The sequence below is a fragment of the Mercenaria mercenaria genome, chromosome 1 (assembly GCF_021730395.1).
Source record: "Mercenaria mercenaria strain notata chromosome 1, MADL_Memer_1, whole genome shotgun sequence".
NCBI lineage: Eukaryota > Metazoa > Mollusca > Bivalvia > Venerida > Veneridae > Mercenaria > Mercenaria mercenaria.
This window is the reverse complement of record NC_069361.1, coordinates 76354568-76366912: the sequence shown is the minus strand read 5'-3', so window position 1 is coordinate 76366912 and position 12345 is coordinate 76354568. Positions and strand designations below refer to the sequence as shown.

The window sequence follows — 12345 nt, the reverse complement described above, 5'->3', positions numbered from 1 at the left end:
CTGGTCAGGATCCATGCTGTTCGCTTTCAAAGCCTACTGCAATAAGAGAAACCATTAGCGAACAGCATGGATCCTGACCAGGCTGCGCGGATCCATGCTGGTTGCAAATGCACTATGTTGCACATTTTCTCATGGCGCGGCTCATATATGATAACTGAACTGAAATTTATTGAAATAAAACATAAACAAGTAATTTTATAGAAAAAGAAGTGTTCAGTCATTTATTACATTACAGGTGGAGCATTACATTTCTGCTGGAGCATTACCTTGCTGATGGAACTTCGTATTACTAGTGAGACATTACATTACTCAACAGTGGCACATTACATTACTGATGGAGCATTACATTACTGATGGAGCATTACCTTGCTGATGGAACTTCACATTACTAATGAGACATTACATTACTGATGGAGCATTACATTTCTGTTAAAGCATTACCTTGTTGATGGAACTTCACATTACTAGTGAGGCATTACATTACTGGTGGAGCATTACATTACTGAAGGAGCATTACATTACTGGTGGAGCATTACAGTTCTGCTGAAGCATTACCTTGTTGATGGAACTTCACATTACTAGTGAGACATTACATTACTGGTGGAACATTACATTACTGGTGGAGCATTACATTTCTGCTGAAGCATTACCTTGCTGATGGAACTTCACATTACTAGTGAGGCATTACATTACTGATGGAGCATTACCTTGCTGATGGAACTTTACATTACTAGTGAGACATTACATTACTAGTGAGACATTACATTACTGATGGAGCATTACCTTGCTGATGGAACTTCACATTACTAGTGAGACATTACATTACTGATGGAGCATTACATTACTGATGGAGCATTACCTTGCTGATGGAACTTCACATTACTAGTGAGACATTACACTACTGATGGAGCATTACATTACTGATGGAGCATTACCTTACTGATGGAGCATTACCTTGCTGATGAAACAACATTACTAGTGAGGCATTACATTACTCAGCAGTGGCACATTACATTACTGATGGAGCATGACATTTCTGCTGGAGCATTACCTTGCTGATGGAACTTCGCATTACTAGTGAGGCATTACACTACTCAGCAGTACACATTACATTACTGAAGGAGCATTACATTACTGGTGGAGCATTACATTACTGATGGAGAAAAAACAAAAATGCTTTTGGCTGCTTTCTAGCTATCACTTAGCATGATTATAATACATCCATAATACAGATTAACTTATTTGCTTAAGCAGGACCTAAGCCAGCAACTTGCAGCAGTGGCAAGCAGGTCACAAACCATTTATGACAGAATATGGAAGGACAAAATAGTTCCCTCAGTCTGTTCCCCCTGCATCAATTCCTTACCTGATCTGGTCATTTATAGCTCCACATTGCTCTAGCTCCTCTAGAAGCATGTCTTTATCTGATTGGTAGGTATCTAGTTTCTCCTGCAAGCTTCTCTGTGTATCTGATACCTCCTCCAGACGGCCACTCAGTTTCTGAACTTCAGTCTGCAAGAAAAAACAAAACTTAGAACTTTTATATCATACAGGAGCAATGTGCTGCCTATACAGGAGATTATTTTCCGTGATCTCTCAAAGACGAGGTATTTTTGATAAACAAAATCAATGTTTGAAGAAATATTGTTTACTTTTCAAGATGTAGCACTGACAGTAACATATGAGCATTATATTACTGTTGGAGCATTACATTACCATCCTCATGTGCATGTTTATATCTAAATGTAATATAGATGTTGTTGTATGTAGTTTTCCATGTCACTGTATATTTTTGTCATGTTTGTATGTTACGTTTAGCAAATTATTGTATCATGTAACAAGAAATGTTTATATGTTTACGTTACTTAATAAAGAATCTTGACTCTTGAATCTTTGAGCATTACATTACTGTTGGAGTGTTACATAAATATGTAACTGTTGGAGTATTACATTACTGTTGGAGAAAAGATGCTATCCTTTGCATTTATGCATGATTAGAAACACCCATAATACATATGAACTTACTGGCTGAAGTAGCACTCAATCCAGCAACTTGCAGCACTGACAAGCAGGTCACATACAATGTTTTTTTTTCTTTGTTTAAAACTTTATTTTTTCATTAACATAATCACAAACACACAATACACTGTTCCACAGTGTCAAACATTGTTCTTTATACAAAACAAATCATAGGTAAGAAAAAAATCCTTTGTAAAACATGTCAGTGATGAAAATAACATTCAGTTTTATATCATGTTTTTCCACTGTTTAGTGTTTATCAGTGGTTCGTCAATTTTGGAAATTTTCACAGTTTTTAAACAGTGTGATTTTCATGAATGAAGTTACAACTGAATGCAACAGAATACAATTTGTAAATAATACGACTTCTCCTAAACATATATATCAATAAAGACAAAGAGATGTACATACAATTAAGAACATGGAAATATATGCAAACAAAATAAATATTAAAATGTAAAACAAGAGCTGTCTCCATAGGATGACACTTGCCCCCGATGGCACTTTGAATGAATAGTTATGGCCGATGTTAGAGTTTAGGACCTTTGACCTACGGACCTTGGTCTTGCGCGCGACACATCGTCTTACTGTGCCACACATTCATGCGTAGTTATTTGAAAATCCATGCATGAATGACAAAGATATGGACCAGACATGCCTATCATTGCACTATCATGAAATATGACCTTTAACGTCTAAGTATGACCTTGACTTTTGAGCTACGGACCTGGGTCTTGCGCGCGACATGTCGTCTTACTGTGGTACACATTCATGCCCAATAATTTTAAAATCCATGCATGAATGACAAAGATATGGACCGGACACGCCCATCAATGCACTATCATGAATAATGACCTTTAACGTCTAAGTGTGACCTTGACCTTTGAGCTACAGACCTGGGTCTTGCGCGCGACACGTCGTCTTACTGTGCCACACATTTATGCGTAGTTACTTGAAAATCCATCCATGGATGACAAAGATATGGACCGGACACGCCCATCAATGCACTATCATGAAAAATGACCTTTAACGTCTAAGTGTGACCTTGACCTTTGAGCTACGGACCTGGGTCTTGCACGCGACACGTAGTCTTACTGTGGTACACATTCATGCCAAGTTATTTGAAAATCCATCCATGGATGACAAAGATATGGACCTGACACGAAAATTGCAGACAGACGGACAGACGGTTCAAAAACTATATGCCTCCCTTTGGGGGCATAAAAAAATTTGTACTTTTCAACACAACTAGTGTAAATTGACTGACATTGTGCCTTATGTATGTATGACCTTGAATTGGTAAAATTTCACTGAAACCATTGGTAAGACATCATTAGACATGCAATTAAAAGAGCATGTGCTTGTTTTAAAGTCATGTAATACTCTTGTGAATATCAGGTTTTTACTTTTTTTTATACAAACGGCTTAACCACTCTTAGTAATGATGCATCTGATGTTCACTGAGAAAGCTATTTTGATCTTACACTGAAACAAAACAAATGTCTCCTAAACTTTCTGTTTGGTATTCATCTTCTTCAAATTAAATGCGAACATCCTTCGTTTCTCCCACATCATACAAAAAGCAGAATCAGCCAGAAAGTGGCAAATTTTGAAAAGCAACATTTTTCTTGTTTCTGTCAAGATTACAGTAACAACAGCTCTGCTAATGTAATTTCTGGGAAGAAGTTTACATAAACTTGCAAAAACAATATAAAGAATAGCCGGAAACTTGGCAAGTTGTTACATTACGAGACGATATGTTTTTACATTTTCTTTGTGTTCCCAGAATGCAGTATCATGTATTTCTTGGTATTGCTCCATGCAGCTAGACACTACTTTTGTGGTTCTCTGTAGCTATGCTCAGATGCTAAATGGTATTTTTCAATAAATGAGCCGCACCATGAGAAAACCAACACAGTGGGTTTGCGACCAGCATGGATCCAGACCAGTCTGCGCATTTGCGCAGTCTGGTCAGGATCCATACTGTTCACTTTCAAAGCCTATTTCAATTAGAGAAACCGTTAGCGAAAAGCATGGATCCTGACCAGACTGCACAGATGCGCAGGCTGGTCTTAATCCATGCTGGTCGCAAACGCACTATGTTGTTTTTCTCATGGCACGGCTCAAATAGTTATGGCTGTCATAATACATCAACAGTCATCCATAATCGCATGCACAGAAATATCTGTTGGACTACTTCCCAAAATTTTCAAATTTCCTTTTCCTAGATTATGTACAAGTCTGTCTGGAACTTATGAAAGGTAATACTCATGAATAATTAATAATATACTTATGAATAATTTACTTATTATGTTACTAATATTGTCATAGGTTGCCTCATTTTTTAATCATTGAATAGTTTGTAAAGAAAAAAGGCAGTAGTTTAGCTCAAACTGTGTCTGCACACAACACACTGCAAGCATGTAGGGCAAAATTAATATGGCCTTTACAAGATAACTGTAAGTGAAATGTGCAGGTCCTATAAATGCTTTAAACTTTACCCTGCTAAATTTCTACAATGGACTGGCCCATCATTCAATTAGGGCAGTACAACTTGTTACTCAAAGGGGTGTTCACTGAAAATTTACTGACTGAATAGCAAAACAGTGCAGACGGAAGTGCAGGCTGATCTTGGCCTGCACTGGTCGAAAATACAGAATAAGCAGGCTAAAGGTTAAAATGAAAGCTCCATTTTGCCGAAATTTGTGTATTATTTGTTAATTTGGGTTCTATTTTAAATTTATGCAATTACTATAATTGTTATTCATTTACCAACATACCATGGGACATTATATCTCTCACCTGGTATGGAATCTCTAACAAGGCTTTAAAATCAGCATCTTACATATCAAACTGTCTGGCAAACGTACAGACTTTTTAATAAAAAACAGAAAAAATACTGCACTTTTATTGCTGAAAACACTTAATGAATACTGCCACTGCATTCCAGAAACTTCAACAGTGTATTAAATATCCCATCATGCACTGTCTGACATGATATAAACAGATTGTAAGAAATGCTACAGAACATAAAAAATAATGGACAGAATATTTACAGATTTTCACTTACGATTATTTTTTTTGCAAATCATTATCGCTAAGATAATGGGCAACTATTTCAGTGTTTATGCCAGCTTATCCAAGTTTGATGGGGATTTTCTTTATTTTATTACCATCTTTCCTTTTTGAGTACAACGAAAAAAACATAATTTGAGCTGTGCCATGAGAAAACCAACATAGTGGGTTTGCAACCAGCATGGATCCAGACCAGCCTGCACATCCGCGCAGTCTGGTCAGGATCCATGCTGTTCGCTTTTAAAGTCTACTGCAACTAGAGAAACCGTTAGCAAACAGCATGGATTCTTTCATTTTTATTTACTGTGAAAGTGACACAATGTTGTTTTTTTTTAATTTATCCAAATCTCTCTATCTAGACAGAAATAGGAAAAATAGTTTCTAAATACTAGAATTCAACTTTATAAACTATTCAAGTTTGTTAACTTTAGTTTTGAGAATATGTATAATGAAATGACCGTGTTCTGCATGTTTGAAACAAATTTTGTTGTATACTTTTTCAAAGCATCATAATATCTGATAGAAATTTGGCCAATAAAATTGACAGGGTCGCACTTGATTTCTTGTTAATCAGATTTGAAAATATTGGTCCTCTGGTCAATTTTCACAATCGGTTTCTATGTGAAAATTGCTCTTTTGGTGCTATTTTTGCATATAGAAAAAGTTCCACAATGTAGATTTTTATGAAACTTTTAATAGTTGTAGATGTTCCTATTTTCAATCATATGGCCAAATAAAATGTATGCATGACTTTTCAGAATTTGCAAAATATCTATTGGAGTCCTTTAATTGCTGCATATTTTATGTTTTCATTTTTTGATTAGTTTAGGTCAAAACCTATCTACATTGTAGTGTCAAAATTAACATCAAGTTAGACAGTAGCACAGACTGTTAAACACTAAAATCGAGTCCTGGCAACATTTAAGTTATTACTACAGAGCAAACAAAAATTATTCTACATTTTCCAGATAAATGTCACTCTGCTGTCACTTCTGATTAATCAAATGTGCATAACTACCTTAACTGATATGAAACTATATCAGAAACTGGGAAAACAGATTTGTGAAAAAACTAGTCCATTGACTTTGATGCCCAACACTGCTCTTCTATTTTGTAACTAACAACCAGATGAGAACATATCCTGAATTTGTATCTTTTTTCACTTTGACAGTGACAAGAAGCTATACATACAAAGTTTAAAATGCATACAAAAGAACAGATTAAATTAATCTAAATCATACTTTGAGTTCTTCTACGACTTGTTTCATCTCCACAATCTCCTCACTGCAGTGTTTCTTGCTGTCAATTAGTTGTTGTTGTAGTGTCTGGTCGCCGTACTGTATCTTGGACAGTTCTTCCATGGCATGCGCGAAGCCTGTCTTCATCTCCATAACCATCTGTTGTACCTGCAATTTAACCCTTTCCCTGCTAAATTTCTATAATGAACTTGCCCATCTTTCAATTTGGACGGTATCATTAACTATTAATGATGTTGAAATTCATGCAGATTCTTTTTTAAAAGTTTTGTTAAACATAGAGATTCAATTCTAGGCTATTGCATCACCCAATAATATGTCCAACCAGAGAAGAAACATATGTCTCCCATCATGAATTTCCCATGCACATATTGTAAAATGCCAGAAATTACTGCTCATAACTCCCGGGGGAAGGTGGGTGGGGGAGGGGGGGGGGGGACATCATTGAACCATAACATTCCAATCAAATATTCAACTAGGCTGGTAACTCCTGTGAAGTTTGTTGGAATTCCAACCAGTGGTATGGGAGAAGTAGCACAGATAAAAGATTTGACAAATCAAGGGTCATGTTGCTGCCGATAATCATTTAATCAGAGCATGACCATGATATGCACAACTATACTTCACACAGTCATACCCTGGTGAGATTTGGTGAAATTCAGCCTAATTGTATTCTGTAAGTACTGTAAACACTATAAAATATGCCAAATCAAGGGCCATAACTCCCCTGAAAACCACTGAACCAGAACATGCTGAAGACATGTATAACTAGGCTTGGCACTGATAACTCCTGCATGGTTTGATGGAAATCTGCCTAATGGTGTAAGAGAAGTTGCCAAAATATCATAAAGTTTGACAAGTAAAGGGCAAAAACTCCCCTGAAAATCACTGAAACAGAACATGCCAACAATATGCATAGTAAGATTTGGCACTGATCATTCCTGCAAGGTTTGGTGGAAGTCTACCCTTTTATATCATAAATTTGACAAATCAAGGGCTTTAACTCTGCTGAAAAACACCAAACTGAAACATGCTGATGATTCACACAAAGAGACTTGGCAATGACAACTTTTGTGAAGTTTAATGTAATTCCTCCTCCAGGTATCAGAGCAGTTGCATGCAGAAGGTAAAATATGACAAATCAAGGGCTATAACTCCACAGAAAATCACTGAACCTGAGCATTCCGACAATATGCACAATGAGGCTTTGTACTGATCACTCCTGTAAGGTTTGGTGGAGTTCTTCCAAATGATGTAAGAGAAGTGGCCAAAACATAATAAAATTTGACAAATCAAGGGCTATAGCTCTGCTGAAAATCACTGAACCAGAAAATGCCAAATGTATGCATAATGAGGCTTGACACTGATAACTCTTGTAAGGTTTGAAGGAAATCTGCTCAATGATATAAGAGAAGTGGCCAAAATTAAAGGGACATAATCATCAAACCAGAAAATGCGGATTGACTTGGCAATGATCACTCCCATGAAGTTTGGTGTAAATCCTCCCAGTGGTGTAAGAGGAGATGCGTGGACATATTTTGTAACAGACTGATGGACAGACTGACTGACACACAGACAGACAGACAACACTAACTCAATATATCTCCCACACTACATGTGGGAGACATTATAATACATAATAATACTGTCTGTAGCTATAATGTAAACATATTGGACAGTAACATAGCAGAATAATAAGGTTATACTGTATATTCCTAAATGGTTAAAGGCTTAAAGCCCTGCTCCGCAGCTATTCAAATTCTATTGTGTGTATGCAACCCATGATTACAATAGGTAACAGTAAACGGCCATGTGCAACACTTTAGCACACAAAACTACGGGTATTTTATATAGAATTTTATATAAAATAGACTCTATTTTGACAGGCGTCACTGTTCATATACAGGATTTTCATGCCTTTTCAGTGACAATTTAAGGTTAAAAGGTAGGACTGGAGCAGGTCTTTAACTGAAGCTTGATTACCAAGGAACCCCTTTAACCTGTACATATCTTGGGCTCTTTACATTCCATTGTCAAAGAACTGTAGAGCTATCAGATTGTATGTCAAGTACTTAATAATTGTCAATATTTTGGATAGGTCAAAAATCTAATCAATGTACAATACAATAATTTGTATTTCAACACCTGATACCAATTTGAAGATAAGAAGGAGTATGTTAAATGTTCCAATATTGATTCATAGATTAGATATTTATTTAAATTTTTTTGGGTCACAAAGTTTCTGCTATATTTACTGGGTTGACATACATATTTGCTATCTGTGTTTACTATGACATCCATATTTTTGCATTATTGATATTAATGTGGCACAAAGGTGACACAAAATTTTCTTTTTTTGAAAAGAAAACCAAATAATATCACAAAACCAAAAAATTTATGTGCAACTTTTTTTTTTTTTTGGAAAAATATTAAGAATGTACGTGCAACTTTTTTTTTAAATGTACTTGCAACTTTCTATTTTTTTGGGGGGAAAAATTAAACTTTTTGTAAGTTGCCCATTCATTTTTTGGTTTCATAATTTATTTCATTAAATTTTGTTTTTCTAAAAAAAATGTGCATGTCACCTTTGTGCATGTCTTCGTTTTTGTATTATTTATTCAGTGTAAAAGTACATTGAGTAATAAAAAGATTATTAGCATTGTATCAAGAAATCGTTGGGCAATAACTTCCCGTATTTCTTTATACAAATCTAATAAAATATTTCTAATATTAGTAAAAGGTTAAAAGGCCAATTTGAAAAAATTATTTCATCTAACTGATAGCATAAGCACGTGATAGCTATCACGTTCGCATAGGAAATATTTTATTTATCACGTGCGCACGTGTTAATTAGCATGTTCGCACATGTTAGCTAACACGTGCGCACATGATAAATAAAATATTTCTTATGTCCTCTCTATGCCACCGTACAAAAGTGACATTTTGTTGTCTTTTCTTCTTTTTTCAAAATATTTTTTTTTAGCAAACAGGCATTTTCTTTATATGTTAAAGGTAGCTACCTATTTCTATGTTAATGCATCAGTTCAATGTCTCTTGCATATCAATGAGCAAAAATTAAGCAAGGTAATCCCAAATTAAAATGTACTGGTACTGATGATAAACCCGGACAGATGATAAAGTCGACCACCTTGGAAATATTCGATTGCAATCGGTTATTTATAAAATTGAACACACCATCTAATAGTTTCCACTTACAACACCAACTGGTGTAAACGAAAACAAAATTGGTAAATATTCTGTATAAATAAATGACTTACATAAATTTGTATAAAAAATATTTATCCAAAATTACTGGGGAAGAGGGTGTTTTTTTGCGCATGTTCAATGTCGAAACATGAAGGCCTGACATTTGGTAACTTTTCATTACTTGATCAGGAATGACTGTTGCAGCTTTTTGGGGAAAGTTTCAATATAATAATACCAAGAAAATTTTGTAAATGACAAAGTGTTCGAATTTATCATCAGTCAACGTTCATACAGTCCCCTTCTTACATACCCCTTTCAGGGCCTCACTTCGTGTGAGTTTGTTTACTAAATATAAATTTGAATTGTGTAAAGTTTTCAGGAAAGGTTAAGCTTTATTTTGATACCGACCGTTGATTACAATTTGCAGAAATAAAAAAGTTACAGGTAAAAAACCTCATTTTCTGTTCGGGTTTATCATCAGTACCAGTATTCAAATTTTCAAACTCGGTAAAGTGAAAAAACACTCTGCTGTCAAAATAAAACATTTTTCAAATGAATTTAACTACAAAATATAGATATATCTGTCTTACCTGTCCTGATACTGAAACATCCCCTGACATGATCTCACTTCATTAAAGTATCTTTTTTAAATTACGGTAAATCAAATATAACACATTTTCATTGCATCCATTTTCTAAGTGAATAGATATAATGTCAAACCATTTTTTCAAAGTGATTACACTTTGTTGGTTGGAAGATTTTAAAAACTGTTACATTTTAAAGATGTTTGCATTTTCTATATTGTGTCAATATTAGAGCCCTGAAAGCTCATACTGCCCTATCACTTAGTACTGACAGAATATTTCTTGACGATAAACACACGTAAGTAAATTTGTATGTAAAATCTGTCTGAAACAACACTTTTCATCTATATTTACTTTTCCAGTTAAACACGTATATACTAATTCCTTTTGCAAATCTTTGATTTAATTTTATTTGAAAATGTTTGTGAACTGATTAAAATTCCAAAGGAGATTGTACATATAGACTCGCATCAACATTTTCACAAAATCGTTAATTTGGACAAATTTTCAACTCTTTTTACATGATTTCATGTACTACCATAAAATCTTAAAACTCAAGTGGGTCTAGGAAAAAAATAAACCTATTTTCAAAAAAGACAAAGGGGCATCAAAAATGGTTTGAAAATAATGAAACACGACCTTTGAATTCATACATGATCAAATAAGCGTGTGACTAATTAACAATAAATGTCAAATTTTTTTGGTGGATTAGGTACCACTTACATTGCAGGTCTTATCTGTTTTTGCTCAGAGATTTTTGCCCCAATTTTTTATTTAGCAAATCAATTTGAAACTGAATATCTAGCAAAGTTTTCGATTTCAAAGAGACGTGTTTGAACCCTATAAATATTATGATTTATAAATTTCAGGGTATAAATATTTATTTCAGCTATTGAATTTCCGACAAAAAATACTGTTTTCAATTAAATGGAATTAAAAGATTATTGGACTTATGACAAGTATAAAATGTTCAACATTTAAAGACTTAAACGATTAAAATTTGATTTATTTTCTCCTTTAAATACCTTATTGATGTATAAATGGAAATATTTTGTTCCAAAGTGCTTTTATTTTTATGTTTAAAAACAGATAAAAGCAGCTGTCAAAATACAGAATATGCATAATGACATGGTTAGAAATGTTGCACATCAATTTATATTTCCTTAGACATAAAGGGAGGTAATAAAAAAATAACAGTATTTTTTTTCTAAAATGGAAGTCAGTTACTCATGACTGTGACAAAAAGATGTCAGATAACATGAATTACAAAAAGAAAGGAAAAAACAAGATATTAAAAAGTTTCATATTCATAACAAAGGATGCGACATCACATTATGGCCCTTTCATGCAAAAAAATGTCTTTCAAATAATCCATAGTAAATATCAAGGCTCTAGTTCCAATCTAACAAGACAACATTACATCATAAACCAAATACTGGTATTCAAATGACGCGAAGGGGCACAGCCATGAAATCAGAAGCCCGAGCATCATTTGTCTGAAGGACTGTCAGTCTACAAAACCAACAAGAGCTGTAAGGGGAGATAGTGGGCTTGACAATTTCAATGCTGAAGAATAGGCCGTACAATATTTGTCACCTCAGTCCTTCTTAGAGTCCAAAGTTCTAAGAGTAAATAATTGCACTGATATACTGATGCACCAAAGCACTTTTTGTCCTGATGTGGCGATATGTGGGAAACAAGAAATGCGGCAATGCCACGAAACCAGGTTTTCAACACTTTTCATAAGAATAAAAAAGTATACTGAATCACAGTGCACCACTTTAAAGCACAACCCTAACCCTAACCCTAACCTAACCCTAACCCTAACCCTATTTTTAGTAACAATGACCTTGACCTTGATCCCAGAAACCCCAAAATCAATCCCAAGCTACAACTTTATGTAAGTTTTCTATACACCAAGTTTCATCAAGATAGCTCATTCCTAAGTTAAGTTATTGACCGGAAACCCTTTTTCTATTTTAAGTAACAGTGACCTTGACCTTGACCCCAGAAACCCCAAAATCAATCCCAGCCTTTGTCTTGATATAAGCTACATACATACCAAGTTTTATTCAAATATCTTTACCGAAACAAAAGTTATTGACCGGAAACCCTTTTTCTATTTTAAGTAACAGTGACCTTGACCTTGACCCCAGAAACCCCAAAATCAATCCCAGCCTTTGTCTTGATATAAGCTACACACA

The 12345-nt window shown here is 34.7% G+C and overlaps 1 protein-coding gene across 6 annotated transcripts in view; it reads right to left on the bottom strand.

Annotated features, from left to right (window-relative positions):
- The window catches only part of LOC123533591 (uncharacterized), a 43609-nt gene that overhangs the window by 17637 nt on the left and 13627 nt on the right, over positions 1-12345 (bottom strand). For all 6 annotated transcript variants that reach the window (XM_053551328.1, XM_053551330.1, XM_053551335.1 and 3 more), the window contains exons 3-4: positions 6336-6500; positions 1367-1512 (exon numbers count right to left, since the gene is read on the bottom strand). In XM_053551328.1, coding sequence (XP_053407303.1) covers positions 1367-1512; positions 6336-6500 — 311 coding nt within the window. The remainder of the gene's footprint in view (positions 1-1366; positions 1513-6335; positions 6501-12345) is intronic.